Source organism: Dreissena polymorpha, chromosome 12, assembly GCF_020536995.1.
Source record: "Dreissena polymorpha isolate Duluth1 chromosome 12, UMN_Dpol_1.0, whole genome shotgun sequence".
Classification (NCBI taxonomy): Eukaryota; Metazoa; Mollusca; class Bivalvia; order Myida; family Dreissenidae; genus Dreissena; species Dreissena polymorpha.
Genome location: NC_068366.1, coordinates 18,538,299 through 18,564,464, shown reverse-complemented (window position 1 = coordinate 18,564,464; position 26,166 = coordinate 18,538,299). Strand labels below are relative to the sequence as shown.

At 35.8% G+C, this 26,166-nt stretch overlaps 2 protein-coding genes across 2 annotated transcripts; one reads left to right on the top strand and one right to left on the bottom strand.

Moving 5' to 3' along the window:
* Positions 1-211: 211 nt before the first annotated feature.
* On the bottom strand, positions 212-5,258 carry LOC127852228 (BTB/POZ domain-containing protein 17-like). The gene is made up of 4 exons (XM_052386113.1): positions 5,099-5,258; positions 3,355-3,586; positions 2,373-2,471; positions 212-1,409 (listed from the first exon to the last, which is right to left on the bottom strand). Exons 1-4 carry the CDS (start codon positions 5,124-5,126, stop codon positions 326-328), a joined length of 1,443 nt encoding a protein of 480 aa, XP_052242073.1. The 5' UTR covers positions 5,127-5,258; the 3' UTR covers positions 212-325.
* Positions 5,259-5,269: 11 nt separating this feature from the next.
* On the top strand, positions 5,270-25,403 carry LOC127852230 (toll-interacting protein B-like). The gene is made up of 7 exons (XM_052386115.1): positions 5,270-5,427; positions 13,391-13,555; positions 16,774-16,907; positions 17,234-17,282; positions 21,593-21,745; positions 22,565-22,646; positions 24,536-25,403. The coding sequence occupies exons 1-7, from the start codon at positions 5,380-5,382 to the stop codon at positions 24,712-24,714; spliced, it is 810 nt and encodes a 269-aa protein (XP_052242075.1). The 5' UTR covers positions 5,270-5,379; the 3' UTR covers positions 24,715-25,403.
* The last annotated feature ends 763 nt before the right edge of the window (positions 25,404-26,166 follow it).

Below are 26,166 nucleotides of genomic sequence, written 5' to 3'. Positions count from 1 at the left end.
TAGATGCTAGGCATAAATAGGTTAAGTATACACCATTCTAAAAAGATAAACAAGATAACTGTAAGCATAAGAATTGATCATGATTTATGAACAAAAAAGTTAAATGCAGATTTTACATATTTTTGAACAATTTAAAAAATTTTTTTTTTTATACTGGATATGAAAATATGTAACATTAAAAATGGCAACATAGTAAAAAGCACTACTTCTATTTAATAAAATATATGTCACGACAATCTCTATATAAACAACAAATAAGCTGATTATTGCACAATTTAAAGAATGCCAAGTTGAACAATCATGATATGTAATGGGAAACAAGTTTTTATGGTGTTTTCTGCTCTGGCATAATGACTTCTTCCACTTTCAGGAACAGTTTTGCTTCCAGATTTCCAGAGATTAAAAATGGAGAATTTTCTTCGTTAAAACGCTTCAAAGACATCAAGTTGTCTTCCACAAAGAGGGTGTTAGTGTTTGAGAACGTGTTTTTGTTCGCATACGAATACGCCACATATCGGACGCCATTTTTGATCCCATAAACAATGAAGGTTATGCCAATGAGCAGATGCTCTTGCTTTTTGGGGATCATGCGAATAGAAAGGCTTGCATTGTCCGATAACTTCCCATACCACTGGAACGTCTTGAACGGACCTTTGGGCCATAAAGTGATGTCAAACTCGGCTTGGTTATTCTTCGAAAGCCCACTTGGTGCAGAAAAGAAGTCATAAGACGAGATAATTCTTTGATTTATCTTGCTTTGACATTTCTCAGTTGACAAATAGTGGCTCATATTCAGGTCGCAGCAAATTCTGTAACATTCTGAAGTATAATTTCTAAACCTTTCCTCCGTTCCTTTTAAATCCACGGAATCTAAGAGCAACGAATGATGCCGGTACGCTAAATTCAATTTTTCTCTAAAGAATTCTTTGTGGTTCAAATACAAACATGATTTTTCTATCTCCAGCAGCTGTTTAGGTGGAATCATGGTAAAATGTATGAGAGAAATAATGTCTTCAACATCTTTGCTCGATGGTTGGTGACAATCGCAACTGAACCATTTGTCAACCATCATCCATAGATAGTACTCGTCGCTCACAACTAAATCGTTGCTGGAAAGGAATTCGCACACTTCAGCCTTTGTCAGCGTCATCCAATCAGATGTCTGCAAAATGATATCGAAATTGGACAGGATAAATTTTCTGCATTTGTCAACCAGCAGAGTATTGGCAGTTATCTTTGCGTACTGGTACCAGGACAGCGTGCGATTGGTGTCGGGGTTTTCAACGACATGATGAAGCATGTACTCCACACAGGTTTGCCCCAGGGCCGGGATGTTGTACTTGTCTGCCAAGAGAAGTATCGGCAGAACATTATCAGTTGTCAGACTCACACCTCCTGTGTATATATACCTGAAATAAACAGGGCAGGTACATTTTAAGGGTTGAACATGACCCTATTATGTGAATCCCGCTCTGGAAAAACTGAACTTTAAGTATTTGTGTAAGTTGTTCCATATTAGCTTTTGCAGTCTGCATAGGCTTATCTTTGAGGATATTTGCAGCATAGACTGGATTTGTATTTAAAAGAGAATTCCTTTCAAAGAAAAATTCCTTAAAAGCAGAAAAAGTCATCTATGTTTAGCCTTTGCAGACTGCACAGGCTAATCTTGGACGACACCTTCCACACATGCATTCAGCCCAGTTTTTCCAGATCAAAGCGCATATCTATTGTATTTGATAGGTAATCAAAAACAGATATAACTATTTCATTTTGCGTTAATACGCTATGAACTAAAACAAAGTTTAAAAGAAGTGAACAGTAAGAGCTTATAAGATGTTAAGATGCTGATCTGAATTACATGCCCCTATATAAAATACTGGTATACAGAAGTAGGCTTACCCCATCAGGAAAAATGTTTAGTGCTGAATCAGTCCTTGATGAACAAGTTCTAAAGTGTAATCATTCTTGAGTTGCAAAGAAATATTTATTGATTTACCAAAATGTAATATACTATTGACAACAAGAGATTGCCAAGCAATATTGTCCCCTACCGGTGAAACTCCACCATTGTCAGATTTTTTTTATATTAAAAAAAATATATATTTGTTGCCATAGCAACCAGAATTCTTGACGTAGGAACAAAATGAAATGAGGTGCATAATCTCCATATTGCCATCTATCCATATTTCAAGTTTCATGAAAAAACATGAAGAACTTTTAAAGTTATTGCAGGATCCAGAAAAGTGTGACAGACTGACTGACGGAGTGCAAACCATAAGTCCCCTACAGTTTCAGCGGTAGGGGACTATTACCGTATGTGACATTCTAAAGTTGTCTTTAAATATTGAATATTTATCCAAGATGAGATATACCTTAGGAAATGTGGGAAGACAGCTACACATTCCAGCTCTTCAGTTAGGCTCACTTCAACCTGTGAGGACTCCTTCCAGCGTATCTCGTTAAACATCACCCTGCGGAAACAAATGTTTAACCATATTCAAAAAGGCATAACAAAGTTCCCCAAATTTAAAATGAGTAAATGGTGAGAACCCTGTAGTGAAAACTTGTGTAGCTTAAGTGTGGAATAAGATTTAATTGGGTTGTTAAAAGTACAAGGTTATAAAAACTTAATTTTCAGTTAGATTGTTCCAGATTACTAGACGGCCAGAGAGCTATTATGAAATTTACCTCAGTTACAGGTCAAAGTCAGTAGTTTTAGTTAAAGATACAGTTTCCAAAACTATTACTGTGCATTACTGGAGTCATGACTTAATACATTTAAAGTTCAATCTGTGTCTTAATCATAAAATTAATATTGACCCAAAGGAAATCAAAACTCAATCCATTAAGTTGAGATTGAGATTTTCCATTACTAAAATTCTACAGTCTCGAACTAAATTATAATAATACGGTACATTAAAATAGACAAATTGGAAGGATTCTTATTTTAATATTTGAATCTTGCTCTCAATTGATTTCATTTATAAGATTACAATCAAGCTTTTAGACTGCTTTAGTTGCGGGGTAATTTGTATGCTTCATGTTCTCAAATGGTTTAAAAATAAAAACGAGCCCCGCTCTGTGATAATGGGGCTCAATGCATGCGCATAAAGTGTCGTCCCAGAATAGACTGTACATTCCGCACAGGCTTATCAGGGTCGCCATTTTCTGCTTTGATGGTATTTCATGTTTAAAGGAAGTTTCTTCAAAGCGAAAATCCAGTTAAGGCAGAAAGTGCCGTCCCTGATTAGCCAATAGGAACTGCACAGGCTAATCTCGGAGAACACTTTAGGCCCATGCATTAAGCCCTGTTTTCCCATAGCGAGACGCAAATGTCAAAAAGCTCCTTCATACTCAAAAACATCACTGCTCACGATAAGCATAAACTTGTGGGCATAGAAGCGCTGATCTCCCACTGCCAAAACGATGTCGCTTAGTTTTTCTGCATTGAACAGTGAAGAGAATCGTTCGATGAACAGTTTATCATTCTTGTGAGTCTCCAAGGATGGGTTGTTAGCATCTACAGGAAAGTTATCTTCCATCTTGCAAAGTTTTGCCATTTTTTTGGACTTTTTGGCTGCAGGCTCTAGAAAGAATAAAATCTTTGATGCTAAAAAAACGCATACTGGTAATTATATCAAATAAAGCAAAAAAAATGAAACTAAAAAAAATTTTATATATCATTATTAAAAACACGATCACTCAGCCTAGGAACAGTCAATCGAAAGCATTTGGTGGTTTAAACTGGTTTTAGGCCTTGGCAAGCCTCAATCAATTACAATTGTACTTAACCCACAATCAATCCAGAATAATAATATATATTTTAGTATTGATCATAATTTTAATGATAATGGTTCAACTAATGGTATTTTACAACATATGTTATAATTATAAATGAGAATTAGAACAAAGACATTTGTGTTTTGCAAATACATGTAGTATTTTACTAATTAAAACAATAATAATCAAAATACATCTGTCTAGTACTACAGTTTAATGCTTTGAGATTGTATAAGTACAATCGCATAGCGCAAAGGGTTGGTAGCTGGAAGTTGGATTATTGTAACTACGGTATCTAGTTATAATCATTATATTATAATGATTTTGTCTGTTAAAGTGTTAGTGTTATTGTTTAAAAGACTGTTGAAAATAGTATTTGAAATTATTTTAATAATTACTTTGCATCGACTCTTTATATATAGGAAAGGTAATAGAATTTTCTGATAACTGTGAATAAATGCACAAAAACAAGCCTTGATGCTGTATACTGACCAGTTTATATTAAAAAAAAAATACTTCATCATTTTCACCTGTTCGGCATCATCTAATTATAAATTCAATTAAAGGGAGAGAACGCTATGTGATGTTTCTTAAAGGAACACTGTTTTGTTAATTGAACAAGCTAGGCTATTTTGGAGTGGGGTGCAGGTATTCCTCTGGAAAGACAATTATTTACATTACTATTTAAATAATATATATATATATATATATATATATATATATATATATATATATATATATATATATATATATATATATATATATATATATATATATATATATTCATTTGCATTATCTTTCTTCTAGATCTACATACATTTCAATATTCAGTAAAACTGGACATCACTTACTGAAGGGGGTGTATGTCAATAGCAGTTTGGATGATTTTGCTTTCGATTAGATCTATGATAAAGGTTTTCATGAAATGGGTTTCCATCAACATACAGACATTCCATATTTATATCTATATATATTTTTAAATGCAATAGACAACCATGTACTGCACATGCACTGTTACAGTATGATGAAACGGTGGACGAATCAGTTAGTTGCAATAATCCAACTCCCATCCAACTCCGGGTCTATACGTACGTAAATCTATGTACTAATAAAAGCTGAAAGCATTCAAGAAGACCTAAAGAATCGGTGAATTCGCTTAACAACTTGTAAATACTCATTTGGTAGATGAAAGGCATAGTAATAATACACGTTGGTATCGAAGTTATAATAATCTGCAGTTTTCGTACAGGAGCATTAAACTGTTAAACGTGAGTAATTGTTCAACTTCTTACAGATCAATAATTAAGATGTACTGTACCTTTAAACATTTTAAATACTTGGTCCATTTTAGCCTCTGTTATTTAATTTATTATTGTTTATATTTTGTAGTATATTAAAGGTGAACTTTCATCCTGTCGTTATTTTGGTGCATCTTGTGTTGCCATGCAAATAACGTCTTATACGCAATAACGTCAAAAGTCGTATCGAGTACAGTATCCCTTTAATTGCACAGGATAATAAGAGTGACTTCCCTTTCCGGAAAAAGATAGTAGACGCAAATTACTCACATAAACAGATCTTCTGGACAGAATACGCAAAATGTCAGCTACACAAAACTCCAATCCGGTGCCGGAAAGGAGAAATCAGGTTTGTGTTTTATTTAGACCTATTGTCAGTGGCACTACGGACGAAAAGATTAAGCGAAAGTGACTTATGATTTCCTAAATAATTCTGACCACGGCATTCAATGGTTAACAATGGACTAGTTAATTGGCATGTGATAAACAGGGTAGTTGCAATTATCCAACTCCCAGCTATTGACCCTCCGGGTCGCTGGGAGTTGCTACTGATTACACGATTTTTCATGTAAAGATGGCTGCCCGTAACCCAGGCGACACTTTAATCGGAAATATTAGCCACATACATGTACATTTTCTGGCATAAATAAACACGATTAGATCGTAAATATATCCATAATGTGCACATTAAAACAACTTGCATGATATGGTATGTTAGCATAAGGCTAGATTGCACTTTACCGGTACACACCCAGTGGGCATCAAACGTTGTGCGAACGTTGCTGCAACGTAATATTTAGGTCGCAGCGTCGGCAACCATTACCAAACGTTGCCACAACGTTGCATACAAAACATTACCCGGATGTTTCATCAAACGCTGCAGTTTGGTTGTCACAATGGTGTTTATGAAAGTTTTCCCGACATTTTTTTCCAATGTTGCTGCAACGTTGTATTTAGGTTGCATTCAAATGTTGCAGTTTGGTTGTCACAATGGTGTATATGAAAGTTTTCCGGACGTTTTTTCCAACGTTGCTGCAACACTGTATTTAGGTTGCATTCAAACGTTGCAGTTTGGTTGTCACAATGGTGTATATGAAAGTTTTCCCGACGTTTTTTTCCAACGTTGCTGCAACGTTGTATTTAGGTTGCATTCAAACGTTGCAGTTTGGCTGTCACAATGGTGTATATGAAAGTTTTCCCGACGTTTTTTTCCAACGTTGCTGCAACGTTGTATTTAGGTTGCATTCAAACGTTGCAGTTTGGTTGTCACAATGGTGTATATGAAAGTTTTCCCGACGTTTTTTTCCAAATGTTGCTGCAACGTTGTATTTAGGTTGCATTCAAACGTAGTATTTTTTAATTCTTTTTTTTTAATAATATTTTTTTTTTTAAATAAACAAACTATTTACTGCCAACCACTCTTTCGAGTATTATCGGCAGATATGCACACTGTTAAGTCCGTTTCCTAGAAAGAACCAGTACTTGGTGTTTACAGAGGGGATAATGAAATGCTCCCCGAGTAGGAATCATACTTTATAATAATACAGTTCATGCATATGATTTCTTGTAAATTTTAGAAATTCAATTTTAAGCTCACCTGATTGCTCAGGTGAGCTTTTGTGACCGGTCTTTGTCCGTCATCCGTCCGTCTGTCTGTCCGTTAACATTTGTTCGTAAACACTCTAGAGGACACATTTATTGTCCGATCTTCATGAAACTTGGTCAGATGCTTCTTCCGAATGCAATCTTGGTAGAGTTCGAAACTGGGTCGTGCCGGGTCAAAAACTAGGTCACTAGGTCAAAAAAAAGAAAAAACTTGTAAACACTGTAAAAGTCACATTTATGCCCAATCTTCATGTAACTTTGTCAAAATGTTTGTCTTAATGATATGTTGGTTGAGTTCAAAAGTGATTCCGGTCCGTTGAAAAACATGGCCACCAGTGGGCGGGGCAGTTTTCCTTATTTGGCTATAGAGAAACCTTGTAAACACTCTGGAAGTCACAATTTTTGCCCAATCATCATGAAAGTTGGTCGAAACATTGGTTAATTGATTTCTTGGACGAGTTCGAAAATAGTCCAGATCGGTGAAAAAACATGGCTGCCAGTGGGCGGGGCATTTTTCTCTATATGTATATAGTGAAAACATGTCAACACTCTAGAATAGAAGTCACATTTTTGGCCCAATTTTCATGAAATTTTGTCAGAGTTAAGTTTGAAAATGGTTCCGTTCTGTTGTAAAACATGGTTGCCAGGGGGACGGGGCAGTTTTCCTTATATTTGTATAGTAAAAAGGCTTGCAAACAATCATGAATTAAGGTCATGTAACATGTAAGACAACTCTTTTGAATATTGCATTTTGAGTTTACAGTAGTTACTCCCCTTTGATTATAAATGTTTTCATAATAATACAGTGTAGTTGTGTTTCATTTAAGGTTTTAATTTTTATTCGAGGTTGGATGTTTTTATGCCCCCTTTCGAAGAAAAGGGGCCCCCTTTCGAAGAAAAGGGGGCATATAGTGATCGGACTGACTGTCTGTCTGTCCGTCTGTCAGTCTTTCCGTCTTTCTGTCTTTCCGTCACACTTTGCATTTAGGTTTCCAAAAATGCTCATAACTTCAATGTCCCTTGAGATATAACCTTCATATTTGGTATGCATGTGTATATGGACAAGGCCTTTCCATACGCACAATTTTTTTTAGCCCTGTGACCTTGATCTTGAACTTAGGGTCCGCATTTAGGTTTCGTAATCTGCGTTTAGGTTTCGAAAAATGCTCATAACTTCTATGTCCCTTGAGATATAACCTTCATATTTGGTATGCATGTGTATATGGACAAGGCCTTTCCATACGCACACGATTTTTTAACCCTTTGAGCTTGGCCTTGAACTTAGGGTCCGCGTTTAGGTTGTGAAATCTGCGTTTAGGCTCGAAAAATCCTCATTACTTCTATGTCCCTTGAGATATAACCTTAATATTTGGTATGCATGTGTATATGGACAAGGCCTTTCCATACGCACACAATTTTTAACCCCTTTGACCTTGACCTTGAACTTAGGGTCCGCGTTTAGGTTTCAAAATCTGTGTTTAGGTTTCGAAAAATTCTCATAACTTCTATGTCCGTTGAGATATAACCTTCATATTTGGTATGCATGTGTATATGGACAAGGCCTTTCCATACGCACAAAATGTTTTACCCCTGTGACCTTGACCTTGAACTTAGGGTCCACGTTTAGGTTTCAAAATCTGCGTTTAGGTTTCGAAAAATGCTCATTAATCTATGTCCCTTGAGATATAACCTTCATATTGGGTATGCATGTGTATATGGACAAGGCCTTTCCATAAGCACAATTTTTTTTCCCCTGTGACCTTGACCTTGAACGTAGGGTCCTTATTTAGGTTTCAAAATCTGCGTTTAGGTTTCAAAAAATGCTCATAACTTCTATGTCCCTTGAGATATAACCTTCATATTTGGTATGCATGTGTATATGGACAAGGCCTTTCCATACGCACAAATTGTTTTACCCCTGTGACTTTGAAGTTGAACTTGGGGTCTGCGTTTAGGTTTCGAAAAATGCTCTAACTTCTATCAAAGCGTTTATAGGGGCATATGTTATCCTATGGTGACAGCTCTTGTTGTTAGCTCACCTGATTGCTCAGGTGAGCTTTTGTGACTGGTCTTTGTCCGTCTGTCCATCCGTCCACATTTTGTTCGTATACACTATAGAGGCCACATTTTATTTTCCGATCTTCATAATACTTGGTCAGAAGATTTTTCCCAATGATATCTCGATTGAGTTTGAAACTGGGTCATGCTGGGTCAAAAACTAGGTCACTAGGTCAAAAAAAAGAAAGAAAAAGCTTGTAAACACTGTAGAAGTCACATTTAATGCCCAATCTTCATGTAACTTTGTCTATATATCTGTTTTAATGATATGTTGGTTGAGTTCAAAAGTGGTTCCGGTCCATTGAAAAACATGGCCGCCAGTGGGCGGGGCAGTTTTCCTTATATGGCTATAGAGAAACCTTGTAAACACTCTGGAAGTCACAATTTTGGTCCCATCATCATGAAAGTTAGTCAAAAACATTGGTTTTATTGATATGTCGGACGAGTTCGAAAATGGTCCAGATCGGTGGGCGGGCGGGGAATTTTTCTCTATATGTTTATAGTGAAAACATGTGAACACTCTAGATTAGTCACATTTTTTGCCCAATTTTCATGAAATTTGGTCAGAACATTAGTTCCCTTGATACGAGAGTTGAGTTGGAAAATGGTTCCGGTCAGTTGAATAACATGGCTGCCGGGGGGGGGGGGGGGGGCAGTTTTTTTATATTTATTTAGTAAAAAAAAGCTTGTGAACACTCTAGAAGTCACATTTTTTGCCCAATTATTACTTGGTGAATATATTTGTTTTAAATATATCTCAGATGAGTTTGCAAATGGTCCCGATGGGTCAATAAACATGGCTGCCAGGGGGGTGGGGCAGTTTTCCTTACGTGACTATATAGAGAAACCTTGTGATCGAACACTATAGAAGTCATATTTTTTGCCTAATCATAGTGAAACTTAGTCAATACATTGGTTTTATTGATTTCTTGGACAAGTTGGAAAATGGCTAAGATCGGTGAAACACACTTTTTAGCTCACCTGATTGCTCAGGTGAGGTTTTAGGATTGGTCTTTGTCCGCTGTCCATCCGTCCACATTTGGTTTGTAAACACTCTAGCATTCACATTTCTCAAGCATTCTTTATCAAAGTTGCTGAAAGATCTCAGTCAAGTTTGATGGTGAGCAAAATCACATAATTAATGCCATATTTATTGTCCTTAGATTGTCCAAATTTTCATTATATTATACAAAATCCTTGTAAGCAAAGTTTGATGTTTGGTAAGGGGGGTCAACTCAAAATATAGGTCACCATTTCAAATTTTACAAAAACAAAAACACTCCCTACGCCAGAGTGTTGGTTCAATAATGATGAAACTTGACCAGGATGTTTGTCTGGTCAATATCTAGGTCAAGTTTCACATTGAATGAACCGACTCCTCTCAGGTGAGCGAACTAGGGCCATCTTGGCCCTCTTGTTTAAATTTTACAAATCAGTTGCTTAAACTTAACGATGCTAAAGATAAACTTTAACTCAAAATCGCCGGATAAAATATATTGTCTAAGTTGTGTTATGCATTAAAATGGTAGAATCTAGTTTAAAAGTTTCAACCAAAAATAAATAGTCAACATGTTGTCTGTAACTTTCAACAGTCGGTAGTGTAGTGGATGAGGTATCTGCCTAGCGATAGGAAGTTGATGAGTTCGATTTCCACGCGGGTGCGTTTTTATGTCCCCCACTAAAGTAGTGGGGGACATATTGTTTTTGCCCTGTCTGTTGGTCTGTCTGTTGGTCTGTTGGTCTGTTGGTCTGTCTGTTTGCGCCAACTTTAACATTTTGCAATAACTTTTGCTATATTGAAGATAGCAACTTCATATTTGGCCCGCATGTGTATCTCATGAAGCTGCACATTTTGAGTGGTGAAAGGTCAAGGTCAAGGTCATCCTTCAAGGTCAGAGGTCAAATATATGTGGCCAAAATCGCTCATTTTATGAATACTTTTGCAATATTGAAGATAGCAACTTGATATTTGGCATGCATGTGTATCTCATGGAGCTGCACATTTTGAGTGGTGAAAGGTCAAGGTCAAGGTCATCCTTCAAGGTGAGAGGTCAATTATATGTGGCCAAAATCGCTCATTTTATGAATACTTTTGCAATATTGAAGATAGCAAATTGATATTTGGCATGCATGTGCATCTCATGGAGCTGCTCATTTTGAGTGGTGAAAGGTCAAGGTCATCCTTCAAGGTCAGAGGTCAAATATATGTGGCCCAAATCGCTTATTTTATGAATACTTTTGCAATATTGAAGATAGCAACTTGATATTTGGCATGCATGTGTATCTCATGGAGCTGCACATTTTGAGTGGTGAAAGGTCAAGGTCAAGGTCATCCTTCACAAAGTCAAGGTCATCCTACAATGTCAAACATCATATAGGGGGACATTGTGTTTCACAAACACATCTTGTTTTAATATATTATTTATTTTATTTATACAGTTGAAACTGACCTAACGGCCACCTGAATTTACCGGTCACCTGCAGACAACGGTCAGTCTGGAATCCCCCCGACGAAAAACACTCTTTATTACACTTGAATTTAACGGCCACCTGACCATAACGGTCAACGGCCACTATATTCCACTCCGAAATTCATGTTTGACCTGAAATCAACGGTCACGCGTCAGTCGTCTCGAGTCGCGAAAATTAAAATATTTGTCCGTCTATTTTGCGTTTAAAGCGTCTGAAAGCGGTAATTGTCTATGATATTATAAAAGCGGCCCGCTGCGAGTAAACAAATTATAAGGTGTTGAGAAGGTTTCATTTCCGGGGATAATTGTGGGGGTATTTTCAAAAGAAAATATGTTAGAGTTTATGACTTGTTGAAAGTAATTATAGCTAAATTAAATGACCGCTATTTCTTTGAATTAGAACGGTACAATTACACCGTACTATCGGTTTATGACACCGAATCCGCTTTTTAGACTTTTACGGATGTGACGTCAACGGAACGTGACAAGCTTTATTTACTGAATGAATGAGATGCATGAGTAAACAATTATACCAGCGCTGATAAAGTCATTGTTTAATTTAACAATATGAAATTAAATCAATCTAAAAGATATTATTCTCTATTATTCAATGTACACGCGTAAGTTAATGCTGTTATTATGCTGTGTTAATGCAATGAGCATTTATTTTACACTGTATGCAAACGACTGGGTGGGGTGACGACGTAGTTATACTACCAACTGACCAACCTTCTTAAAATTGTGATCCGAATTCAACGGTCACCTGTGGACAACGGTCACTTTGATCATTTCCCTTGACTGACTGCTGAATTAAGGTTTGACTGTATATTTATATATATTTTTAACTTTATTATATATTTTTATATTATTTTAAAAAGAATTTTAAAATACTGCGTTTTAATGCGACCTTAATACAACGTTGCAGCAACATTTAGAAAAAACGTTGCAGCAACGTTTGAAAAAAAACGTCGGGAAAACTTTCATACACATCATTGGTACAACCAAATTGCAACGTTTGACTGCAACCTAAATACAACGTTGCAGCAACATTTGGGTGCCCACTGGGCAGTTGTTTATCACTATCCACAAAGCATGGTTTGGGGGCAGTAGCCCCCGATACTAAGAAAATATATAGGATGAAAAGGATTATTAGGTATTGCGTTAGGTGTTATGTGTTAGGTGTTGTGGGTAAGGGTTAGGGTACGCTTTTCCATTCTTGTTTACGTACTGGTAAAGTGCAATTGCCCCTAGCATAATATTGATATTAATCCAAAGTTTCAAACACGTCAACGGTTCATTCAAATGTGTATGTTTTTGAAATGGACAAAGCTCAGTATTCTGAATTAGAAAATACGCTATCAACTATCTCTGTATCCTCAGCGAGAAAGATCTCGTGTCTAATCAACCAATTGTACTATACAGACTATCTCCGGAACATCTGTAAGATTTAATTCAAAACTTTGGCTTTCGGTTTTTTATAACAGTTTTTGTATAAAGTTTATGCTTTGAGTATCTCTAGTCAAATTATATGCAAATTTATGTCAGTGATTACAGTTATTGTGTTTTTATTTAATGCTTTCCGGTGGTTTATAGAGAAATATCAGTGAATTAAAACTGATAATTTCACTGTTTCAAACAGTGAAAATTATCAGTGAGAATTATCGATAATTTTCATTGTTTACTGTGCAATGACGTCATTTTTTTGACGAAATGACGTCATTATCCCAGCAAAATTCGTTAGTTAAACTCTTGAACAATGTATATAAACTGTGAAAAATGCATTAAATAAAAAGAAAATTTGTTGGATTCGGTGGATTATCGACTTTAATTCACTCGTGATCATAGAAAACATATATTTTCACTCGTGGCTGCGCCACTCGTGAAAATATTATTTTCTATGATCACTCGTGAATTAAAATCGATAATCCACCGGATCCAACAAATATCCTCTATGTTACGATGTATTAGGTTGATTGATCTCGATTGTATAGACATACTGATGATACATAAGACATATTTTTTTGACATAAAAAATTGGTTAACAGAGAGAACTCTGAGCTGTATGTATGTACTTATTAAAGCTCGGAGCATTCAAGAAGAACTAATGAAACAACCTCCTATAGTGACCTTCTCCGTTATACCGCAGACACTTCTAAAACCATCATCTTTTATATCTAGGTTATGGTTGGAGAGTTGCCAACAGGGTTCCTAAGAATCGACTCCTCCCCGCAACAACAGCAGGCCTATGCTGATGAGAGAGTTGCACGAGTGCTGCAGGCCCAACAGATGTACCAGCCCATACCAGCTAACGTGAAAGGGAGACTTAACCTTAGTATTGTACAGGTAAACAGGGAGATGAGATAGTTATAACTGCATATTCTGAGTATCTTCTTCCAGTTGTATGACCATATATTCTGTGTATCTTTGTCCAGTGATTTTTCACACGCAGTGTTTTTTCTTCACCATTTTGGATTGGGAAAATTTGCAGGGTTTTGACTAAAATTGGGAAATTCGTGTTGATGTTGTTTTGCTAAAAAAAGCTTCAAAATTGAGAATACAGGTATTTTCAGTATCATATTTACAAAGGTTGAACTTATATGGATGAACAAAATAATAAAAACTAAAAAAAAAAATATATATAGGTTTTTTTTAACTTATATAACAGACACCGAATATCGGCGTCTTCCCCCACCAAACTAGGCTGGTTTTTTCCCCTTTCCGGACAAAAAAATTCCCACTAAAAAATTTTTTTTTTTTTTTTTTTAATAGAAAGATGTGTCTCATGATTATAATATCCCAATTCTATTTCAATTTAATCTTGTCAAACGTACTAAATTATGAAAAAAAGCATTAAAACAGTGTTTATTTTTTCCCCAAATATGTCTTTTTCGCCCTCTATTTTCCCCTTTCACCCAGCGTCCAGCATCTTCCCCTTTGTCGAAAAAAAAAACCTGTATATTTATATATTAGGAATGGCAACGAATACCGATTTTTGTATTCGAATATTCGGTCATCCTTTCGAACGAATATTTGGATATTCGGTCAACATTTGTTGGAAAAAAATCAACAAAAATCAACTTTGTTTACTGTACCATTACTCTTTGAATTATACTTTCCTTTTTAATGAAAGTTCACCGAAAGTGACTAAATATTGACACAGCGTTTCCATCGCTTATTTGAAGTTGATTTTGTTGATTATTTTTTATTAGATGTTGATCAAACATTCGTGAATATTTGTTTAAAAGCTTGATCGAACAAAGGAATCTGACTTTTTCTTCATTGAAAGGGTGATGGGTAGGGGAATCGGCGAATTGGAAGGTAGGTGGGTTCATTCTTGCGGTAATAAAGTTAACAGCCACGTATAGACTTCAGTGTTAATAACGTCAGACCTTTCAAAACGTTCATATAAATTTGATAATTTCGGGTGACTTTTGTTTATTTTGATATTGAGACTCTTTATAGCTAGATGTAATTGTTAAAATTGAATGATACAAACTGTTTTTAAACTTTTAATATTGTACATATTGGGCAAAATACCAAAGCATTTCTTTAAGTAAAGTAAATGATTGAATATTGAGTAATTAATTAAAGTTTGGACCTTGCTGTACCCAAATACTCATTAGAGGTTGAGAACATTATTTTATAGATGCTTTTTTGATTGGACAACGTGATTTTAACAATACTATACGCATTTACTTAATTTAATTAGAGAAAAAAAACATTTTCGATTGGAGAACGCGATTTACGTCAATCAAAAATCTTTTGCATAAGTTCTTATTTGTTATTGACACCAAGTAGGCTTTTCCTTTACTCATTTAATCTCTGATCGTTTTAAATGTAATTTGAGTCATAAGATCAAGTGCGGGTCGGTGTTTTAATTGCCGATGCGATTTGCACGTATCAAAATTTTGACACAAAGTGACTGTCTTTGGTCAATTGAAGTTTCCTAAAAGTAGGCAATTATTGGGATTTATGACATGTGTACTGTCATCACCATAGCGACGCATTATCTAACTACCGGAATAAACACTATGAGATGAGGAACAACTTTTTTAACAATGTTTGAAGCAAATTTCAAGAATAAAAAGTCTTTGAAATAACTCGATTTTTATATTATCTTCCGAATATTGGATTTAGAAAATACTATTCGAATATTCTGTGCGGGACCAAATATTTGGATATTCGTTGACATCCCTAATATATATATATATTTTTTTGAAATCTTTCTTTGGAAATTTTTTGCTCCTATTTGGGAAAAATATATTCTTTTTATGCCCCCCTTCGAAGAAAAGGGGGGATATTGTTTTGCACATGTCGGTCGGTCCGTCAGTCGGTCGGTCGGACCATCGGTTGGTCGGTCTGTCCACCAGATGGTTTCCGGATGATAACTCAAGAAGGCTTAGGCCTAGGATCATGAAACTTCATAGGTACATTGATCATGACTGGCAGATGACCCCTATTGATTTTCAGGTCACTAGGTCAAAGGTCAAGGTCACAGTGACTCAAAATAGTAAAATGGTTTCCGGATGATAACTCAAGAATACTTACGCCTAGGATCATGAAACTTCATAGGTACATTGATTATGACTGGCAGATGACCTCTATTGATTTTCAGGTCACTAGGTCAAAGGTCAAGGTCAAAGTGACTCGAAATAGTAAAATGGTTTCCAGATGATAACTCAAGAATGCTTAAGCCTAGGATCATGAAACTTCATAGGTACATTGATAATGACTGGCAGATGACCCCTATTGATTTTCAGGTCACTAGGTCAAAGGTCAAGGTCACAGTGACTCGAAATAGTAAAATGGTTTCCGGATGATAACTCAACAATGCTTATGCCTAGGATCATTAAACTTCATAGGTACATTGATCATGACTGGCAGATGACCCCTATTGATTTTCAGGTCACTAGGTAAAGGTCAAGGTCACAGTGAATCGAAATAGTAAAATGGTTTCAGGATGATAACTCAAGAATGCTTATGCCTAGGATCATGAATTTTCATAGGTACATTGATCATGACTGGCAAATGACCCCTATTGATTTTCAGGTCACAAGGTCAAAGGTCAAGGTCACAGTGACTCCAAACAGTAAAATGGTTTTCTGATGATAACTCAAGGATAATTAGGCCTAGGATCATGAAACATCATAGGTACATTGTTCATGACTGGCAGATGAGCCCTATTGATTTTCATGTCACTGGGTCAAAGTTCAAGGTCACAGTGACACAAATCGTATTCACACAATGGCTGCCACTACAACTGACAGCCCATATGGGGGGCATGCATGTTTTACAAACAGCCCTTGTTTCCATTGGGAATAGGGCCGATTACGGGACCCGATTTTGAATGAAAAAAAACAACACTGGCACAGGTTTGGGAATATGACGTATTCCAGTTTAATGGAGAATTGTACTGTCAATTTAGTTGAAATTTTGAAACCAAATGAGTGCTTCAATTATGACTATTTATAAAACTTGTATAAAACAGAAAATCGTAGCTGTAAATGTGTCACTAAAATAAATATTACAACTCCAAAATGCTTAAAATGATTCTCTTGCAGGCAAAATTGGTTAAAAATTATGGGTTAACAAGAATGGATCCCTACTGTCGTGTGAGAATCGGGCACGCTGTCTTTGAGACACCCACCGCATACAATGGTGGCAAGAACCCACAGTGGGTCAGGGACATGCAGTGGTGAGTGTCACGACCTGGGGCCAGTAGTTACACAGCTCCTGAAATCTGAAGTTTACTTTTAAAGGAACATTTTCTAATAAAATGTTGTTAGGGCAATTTACTTAACAGTCTTTAGGGAATTCTCAACTTTCAATGTACTTTTTAATACAAAATTGTGCAGATATTGCATACAATAAAATAATCGTTTCCGTTACCAAAGTTATTTAAATTGTTTAGTGTCCTACTTATCAATACTGGTTTAAAATGATTAAAACTAAAAATGCTTTTCCCATGAAACATCAACGCATTTAAGTTACAGTATTCTAAATAGGTATTTTTATTTTCAGCTTTTTGCCACATGGGGTGGAGTCATTATATGTGGAAATTTTTGATGAGGTATTTATATGTTCATAGAATTAGTTATAATACACCAGCAGAAAAAATGACTATACTTAATAGAGCGTTTGATGATTAAGGATTTGTGAAGTCTTGGGCCAACAATATCTTTGTTTTCCTTTGCCTACTGAGCTTATGAAATTGTCCCTAATCAAAGATTTTGTGTGTGTTATAGCCAGACCTGTTTTTAGCTAACCTGAGCACAACGTGCTCATGGTGAGCTCTTGTGATCGCATTTTGTCCGTCGTCCGTTGTGCGTCGTGTGTCGTCAACATTTTGCCTTGTGAACACTCTAGAGGCCACATTTATTGTCTGATCTTCATGAAATTTAGTCAGAATATTTGTCCCATTCATACCTCGACTGAGTTCGAAACTGGGTCAAGCTGGGTCAAAAACTAGGTCACTAGGTCAAAATAAGACGGCCTTAAAGGCCCAAAGTCGCTCACCTGAGATAAAAAGAAATGACCTGTTCTTTGCAGCCCAAGATATCAATAGAACAAATGTTCTAACAAAGTTTCATGAAGAATGAACAACAAATGGCCCCCTGGCAGCCATGTTTTTCAACAGACTTGAACCATTTTTTAACTCGTCCAAGATAATATTGGGACAAATATTCTGACAAAGTTTCATGAAGATCCAACAATAAATGTGGCCTCTACAGTGTTAACAAGGCAAATATTTATGACGCACAACGGAAGACAGACAATTGACAAAAGGTGATCACAAAAGTTCACCATGAGCAAAAAATATTATGCTCATAAAGATTGTCACCATTTGTGAAGATCAGCAAGTGCCATTCAGATTGAACTAAAAATGTGACTAAAAGTATTCACTATGTTTCACTATAAACAGCTGTGGTAGTGCGGTCTTGTTCGCTTACGCAAGTGAACCGGTCATGGGATGGTTACATGTTATGTAACTTTGTCAGCACTTATGTAATACGCAAATATTTATTGAATCTAATTAAAGAACGCTTATTTCCGGTAAGGATAACACCACTAAATGGTTGTAATTCAATTAACTAAAGGTGTCTAGTCAGATACGCCTGAATACACTCAAAGAATTAATCTATAAGTGAAAACCAAAGCAGCATTAAAGAAAATAACTAACTTTTATTCTAAGAACTAGAAAAATGAAGAACAATGACAGAGAATTAAGAACAGGTACAAGCCAAGTCTAAAGAATCTAAGCATCGTTAAAAATGAACAAATACAGCAAATTCCTTAATGAATATAAAAAGAAGCCTGTTTAAACTTTTACTCTTATATAAAAGAAGGTGTATTTTCTCAAACCGTCATTGCTATGAATATTAGACCGGTAATATTTACAATTTGTATACATGTACCTTTTCTGTACATATTGTATCATATAACAGAAGGGTATAGTAACATTATATACTGTGAACTCATTACAATCCAATATTGAGTAAGGAGATTATTCATATCCATGTCTATTCATATCTATGTTTTCAGTAAAATAAAGTCATATCTATGTTTTCAGTAAAATATAAATATAAACTGGAAAAGTCCGGGCTCCTTTAAAAGTCTCGTTATCAATTAATTAATACTGTTATTTTTCAGTCAGATTCAAATTTTATGCTTATTCATAAATACATTTGCATACAATTATCATAATCTGAAACTGCAAATATGTATTGTGTTATTGATTATTAATTCATATGTAGCTAAATTGTAATTTACAAAATAAAAAGAATTAGACCTGATTACTTTCTTAAGAAGATATAGTGAATAATTCAACATTTTGTGCAAGTAGATTATCCTTTAACATGTAATTTGTTTCATTCTCATCAGATTATAATATCATGATCTCAGAAAATTAAAACACTGAAGAGCACATTTCATCTTTCTTATCAGTTATCTTAACTCTGGGGAACTCTGTAGGAGTTTTCTAAAAGATGGGTTATCAGTATTAGTTCCCATTATAGATTCATTTGCTACAAACTGATAACAAATGTGACAAAACAATAAGTACAGATTTACACAAGAACTGACAACTTAGCCCTAAATGTCATTATAATAGAAAAATATGCATTTTGAAGTATTTACCCTTTAAGTGTTTTCAAACCAAGGGGTCTAACAAATTCCAGAGGTGAACTAAAAATAGATTAGGGAAGCAGGTTAAACTAGGGAGTTAACTTTTAGAAAGTTAAATCTAAAGTATGTACAGGTTATCTTTCTTTAACATTTTGGCGTATCAGATTTTTGTTAACTTTACTGTTTACGTGTTTTCACTATACATGTATACATATAAAGAAAACTGCCCCACCCTCTGATGGCCATGTTTTTTAACGGACCGGAACCATTTTTGAACTCAACCAACATATCATTTAGACAAAAATTTTGACAAAGTTACATGAAGATTGGGCATCAAATGTGACTTCCACAGTGTTCACAAGGTTTTTCTTTTTATGACCTAGTGACCTAGTTTTTGACCCAGCATGACCCAGTTTCAAACTCAGTTGAGGTTTCAATCGGACAAATGTTCTGACCAAGTTTCATGTAGATCGGACAATAAATGTGGCCTCTAGAGTGTTCACAAGGCAAAATGTTGACGACGCATGACGCACGACTGACAAAAGGTGATCACAAAAGCTCACCATGAGCACGTTGTGCTCAGGTGAGCTAAAAAAGAAAAAACCTTGTGAACACTGTAGAAGTCACATTTGATGCCCAATCTTCATGAAACTTTGTCAAAATGTTTGTCTAAATGATATGTTGGTTGAGTTCAAAAATGGTTTTGGTCCATTGAAAAACATGGCCGCCAGGGGGCGGGGCAGTATTCTTTATATGGCTATAGAGAAACCTTGTGAACACTCTAGAAGACACAATTTTTGCCCAATCATCATGAAACTTAGTCAAAACATTGGTTTAATTTATATCTCGGACGAGTTCGAAAATGGTCCAGATCAGTGAAAAAACATGGCTGCCAGGGGGCGGGGCAGTTTTCCTTATATGGCTATAGTAAAACCTTGTAAACACTCTAGAGGCCACATTTATTGTCCAATCTTCATGAAATTTGGTCAGAAGATTGGTCTGTATGATATCTTGGATGAGTTCCAAAATGGTTACGTTTGCTTGAAAAACATGGCTTCCAAAGGGCGGGGCATTTTTCCTTATATGACTATATATGGCTTTAGTAAAACCTTGTGAACACTCTAGAGGCCACATTTATTGTCCAATCTTCATGAAATTTGGTCAGAAGATTGGTCTCAATGATATCTTGGATGAGTTCGAAAATGGTTACGTTTGCTTGAAAAACATGGCTTCCAAGTGGCGGGGCATTTTTTCTTATATGGCTATAGTAATCTTGTTAACACTCTAGAGGCCACGTTAATCGTCCGATCTTCATGAAACTTGGTCAGAAGATTCATCCCAATAATATCTTGGACAAGTTAAAAAATGATGCCGGTTGGTTAAAAAACATGGCTGCCAGGGGGCGTGGCATTTTTCCTTATATAGCTATAGTTAAACCTTGTTAACACTCTAGAAGCTGTATTTATTGTATGATCATCATGAAACTTTGTCAGAAGATTTGTCCCAATGATATTTTGGACAAGTTTAAAAATGGTTCCAGTTGCTTGAAAAACATGGCCACCAGTGGGCGGGGCATTTTTCCTTATATGGACTTATGAATCTTCATGAAACTTTGTCAGTATATTTGTTTAAATGATATCTTGGATGTATATGAAAATGGTTCTGGTCTGTCGAAAAACATGGCTGCCAGGGTGTTCACTAGTCATGAAAGTTGGTAAGAACATTTTGTTCTAATGACATCTTGGGCTGCACAGAACAGGTCAGTTCCTTTGAATCTCAGGTGAGAGACTGTGGGCCTTTCAGGCCCTCTTGTTGTTTAGGATGTATCTCAGTGTTTTAAGGCGTTATAAATTTACTGTATTGGCTAAACACTTACATATGATTGGTCACGTAGAAATTTAAGGTCAAATTTATGATAGATGATCATTAAAAATTTTGAAAACTTAACTATTAATTTTGTTTGCAAAAAAAATATGCTCACCTTCCTACCCATTGTCAGCATCCCTGTGTAGGCAAAAGCAAACAACTCATTTTTAAAGCTTGGCCTTGTTGGAACAATTGTATGCTGCAACTAAAATTTGGTCAGCAATTTAACGATTTTAACCCTTAAAAAAGGTAACTGAATAGGCATGGTGATTAAATCACAGTCTACCGTAAGTGTTTCAAACTCATGTAAGAGTAATACAATTTTGCTGTTTATGATAAAAGGAGCCCTTTAATTATTCTTCACATTGCAATGCTGATTGGGTCCTTCAGAAATCCTTCACAGCTGATGACCGGGTTGCGTGGTCACACATCGTGATTCCACCTTCAGTCCTGCAGGGGGAGACCGTAGATGAGTGGTTCACGTTGAGTGGGAAACAGGGCGATGAAAAAGAGGGAACCATCAATTTGGTTCTCACATTTACAGTACGTACTCAGGTTACATGTTTTAGTTGTTTAACCGTATGCCAAAGATCAATTATGTTTTACATGTAGAATGGATTAAAGCTGTTGTTTATGGACATTAAATACTAACACTAGTACCTGGTGCAAAAACTTTTTTTCTATACATGAGATGATCATCAAAATTGTATGCAGTTGACACCCAAATTATTTGTAATGACAACAATTACAAATAAAAATGTCAGAAAAATCATACAAAACAAAAGAAATTACAAAATGCACTCTTATGCTACTGTAAGGACTTTAACATTGGTGCTCTGTTTGACAGGCTTAACTTTCATTTTGTAGCTAAAACGTAGAGACACAGTTTTTGTCATATGGAATGTGTTTTGTAAACTAAAGGATTTCAGAAGCAAAATCTTTTGAGCTGTGTGGATCATAGAGAAGTTTTGTTTTTACAACCTACTATACCGAGGTAACTAATTAAAAAGTGAATACAGACACTTTGATGCGTTAAAAACTGTTGGGAAATATGTAAACAATATGAATACAATTCGTATAATCTTATAATAATAAGATGAATGATAAATTTGCCGTGATCTGTGAAAATTAAGGTTAAGGCATGTGCGTTGAGAATTTCTCTTCTGCTTTTATGGAATTTGATGTGTTTCGCGCCTTGTCTAAACTAAATTCCAGTGTTTCCGAAAGTTTCATCTCTAGTTAGCAACAGGCTTATCTGGAATGATACTTTATCCACATGAATTAAGCCCAGTCTTCCTGGAGACTAACTTATATGTATTGTAATATTATATGTAATATGTAATGGGTTATTTTCTTTTTCAGCCAGTACAAGATCTGCCCCAGATGATGCCTGCCTTCCAGCCTGTGATGTACCCAGGAACAGTGATACAGGCACCTGGCATGAGTGAGTTCGGAGTTTGAGCTGTTCACACATGCGTGAATATATGAGTCCTTGCTTTAGGGAAACTGGGCTTAATGCATGTTTGAAAGTCTCATCCCCGCTTAGCCTACACTTTCTGCCTAAATTTGATTTTGGCTAAGATAAAACATCCTTGAATCTAAAATTTTATAGGTGGAAAGTGTCATCCCTGTTTAGCCTGTGCATATTGCACAGGCTGATATGGGAAGACACTTTACGCAGTTTACGCCCAGTTTTTCCAGAACAAGACTCTTACTATAAATAATAACTATTTTTATGCCCCCCTTCGAAGAAGAGGGGGTATATTGCTTTGCTCATGTCGGTCTGTCGGTCGGTCCGTCCACCAGGTGGTTGTCAGACAATAACTCAAGAACGCTTGGGCCTAGGATCATGAAACTTCATAGGTACATTAATCATGACTCGCAGATGACCCCTATTGATTTTGAGGTCACTAGGTCAAAGGTCAAGGTCACGGTGACCCGAAATAGTAAAATGGTTTTTGAATGATAACTCAAGAACGCATACGCCTAGGATCATGAAACTTCATGGGTAGATTGATCATGACTTGCAGATGACCCCTATTGATTTTCAGGTCACTAGGTCAAAGGTCAAGGTCACGGTGACCCGAAATAGTAAAATGGTTTCCGGATGATAACTCAAGAATGCATACGCCTAGGATCATGAAACTTCATGGGTAGATTGATCATGACTCGCAGATGACCCCTATTGATTTTGAGGTCACTAGGTCAAAGGTCAAGGTCACGGTGACCTGAAATAGTAAAATGGTTTTCGGATAAAACTCAAAAACACATATGCCTAGGATCATGAAACTTCACAGGTAGATTGATCATGACTCGCAGATGACCCCTATTGATTTTGAGGTCACAAGGTCAAAGGTCAAGGTCACGGTGACCCGAAATAGTAAAATGATTTTCGGATGATAACTCAAGAACGCTTTTGCCTAGGATCATGACACTTCATAGGTACATTGATCGTGACTCGCAGATGACCCCTATGGATTTTCAGGTCACTAGGTCAAAGGTTAAGGTCACAGTGACAAAAAACGTATTCACACGATGGCTGCCACTACAACGGACAGCCCATATGGGGGGCATGCATGTTTTACAAACAGCCCTTGTTTAATAATTGAGTCGCTTTCTGAGGAAACTGGGCATAAAGCATGTGCGTAAAGTGTCATCCCAGATTAGCCTGTGCAGTCCGCACAGGCTAATCAGGGACGACTTTTTCCGCCTAAACTTGATTTTTGGTAAGGAGGGACTTTCTTGAAACTAAAAATACCATAAAAGCGGAAAGTGTCGTCCCTGATTAGCCTGTGCGGTCTGCACAGGCTAATCTGGGACGACACTTTACGCACATGCATTAAGCCCAATTTTCTCAGAACAAGACACAATTTATCTTTATTCATCTGCCAATGAACAGAGATTTCTATTTCTGATGCTCCCTTTTACATCATTACTTTAACACAAGCTCATGAACGGCCAAGCTGCAGGATGGAAAGGTAGTATTAATTTGCTGATAAAAAGCAAATTTTTTTTTTTCATGGGCAATGAGAACTATTTTACTAGTGTGAACTTAAGTTTGGGACTTCTCTTTACAGTGTTTATTAGTAATTTTACAACAGTTATTATGTTGTTTGTTGATGTAAAGTTCTGTGAGTAGCACAATTGAATAAGAAATATGTATTTAAATTTAGCTTTGTTTACTGATAAGTAATGATTTGCATTTCTGTTACTTGAAAAAAAGTTGTTAACGGTTTACTTAAGATGTATCTGGATTTGTACCCTAATAATCGCATATATGTTTTTGAAAGTATTTTAGAGCGTCATTTCAGACATCTGATGCTTTTCTTTCAGTGTACCCACCACAACAGTTGCCTATGCAGCAAGGGCCTGGTTACACTGAAGAAGAGTTCAAACAGGTCAAGGACATGTTCCCTAATTTGGAAGATGACATCATACGCTCGGTGTTTGCAGCCAATAATGGGAACAAGGAGACCACGATCAATTCTTTACTGCAAATGAGTGCTGACTGAAACTGAGTTGTTTTGGGAAATCTGTTGACGCATTTTCTGTTGATTGACAATTGTTCTGGTATTTTGTGACTTTAATGAAGTTTATTTATTTTTGTTATTTGTTTTTTATTTTGTAATTCTTTAAAATTAATTTGAAGATCTGTTAATTCAAATCGCCTTTTGATTGATTACATTATTTATTTAATCATTGTTAAAGTTAGTGAATTAGAGATTTTAACGATAATAATATTGTTATAGTGTTATGAAGTGATGGTTTTATTGCTTAATTAACAAATGTGTGAAGATATGTACATTAGTATTTCTAGTATCAAAATGTTGAAATTATGATGTGTTAAATTTCATTTAAACATAGCTTATCATGGTTGCAGGCATTATACCATAGTCAATATGATTTCTTGTAATTGTTTTTTGCATACATGTATTGACAATACATGCTAACGTTTAAGTTAATTTGTCATTAGTTGTATTCTTGTAAAACCAAGTCCACACAAAATAATTCAACTTTTTTAAAAAGAGAAATGTTCAAATGAATAATAATGGTACTTTTTCAATTGAAACATTTTTAACCCGGTTTTCAACAAATTTAAAATCCTGTTTATTATATTGTTATATGATAGCAAGCTTACCGGGAGACCCAGTTGTTTATAAGAATGTATTTATAAGAATACAGAATACATAAGAATACATTCTGATTGTGTTAAACAATTGCTTGGTGTGAATGATCAATATTGTTTGCACTCTGTATGAGCAGGTAGGCACAACTTGCATGTTGATTTACTTCACAGACATAATTAGCTTTACAGTTAGTCTGCTAAATCTTTCAGGGATGAAGTTTCAGAGAAGTTGTCCAACGTCATAGAAACATTGAGAAAATTAAACAAGACATGGCTTCGTCACAAATTATTGGTCAGAACATAAGCAAAAGTTTAATAGGTACTCGGTACCATGTTTAAACTGTGGTATGGTCACGGATTGAAGATCCAGTTTGAAAATCCTGTATGAGCCATAAGCTCTGTGCACTGAAGTAAAAACAAGAGCGCAAATTTGTCATAAAATATGCCTGTTTAAAGCTTTGGGGAAAATTGATTTTGAAGGATTTATGTTGTGGAAATATTGGCACAAAAAATAATGCAGACAGAAACATGGTTAGTTAATGAAAACAGGTCTTCAACGTTTGATATGTTAATCTCATTAAAATAATTGTGCAAATCTCTAGTTAAATATGCAGGTAATCTACCTAATCACAAACTAGCAGATTAATACATCCATCCATACTCCTGTTTTTTTTTCAGAAACAGTGTTTTTCATTTAAAGTAAAAGTGATCCTGAGCTTGATCTATCTGGCCCAAATAAGCAATTCCAAGCTTATCCGGCAGGTTGTACCCAACATGTATGAATTCTGCACAACTCACCAAAAACACACAGGTTATTGAGTAAAAAAAACATATTTCT

What these genes read in the sequence shown, in the direction of transcription:
- LOC127852230 (XM_052386115.1), top strand. Translation starts at nt 5,380, where the DNA reads ATGTCAGCTACACAAAACTCCAATCCGGTGCCGGAAAGGAGAAATCAG. An exon ending in ATGTGGAAATTTTTGATGAG is followed by an intron (nt 17,283 to 21,592) that starts GTATTTATATGT and finishes TGGGTCCTTCAG; the next exon opens with AAATCCTTCACAGCTGATGA. An exon ending in ATTTGGTTCTCACATTTACA is followed by an intron (nt 21,746 to 22,564) that starts GTACGTACTCAG and finishes TTTCTTTTTCAG; the next exon opens with CCAGTACAAGATCTGCCCCA.
- LOC127852228 (XM_052386113.1), bottom strand. Translation starts at nt 5,126, where the DNA reads ATGGACCAAGTATTTAAAATGTTTAAAG. An exon ending in GTGAGCAGTGATGTTTTTGA is followed by an intron (nt 2,472 to 3,354) that starts GTATGAAGGAGC and finishes TTGTTTCCGCAG; the next exon opens with GGTGATGTTTAACGAGATAC. An exon ending in GTCTTCCCACATTTCCTAAG is followed by an intron (nt 1,410 to 2,372) that starts GTATATCTCATC and finishes TGTTTATTTCAG; the next exon opens with GTATATATACACAGGAGGTG.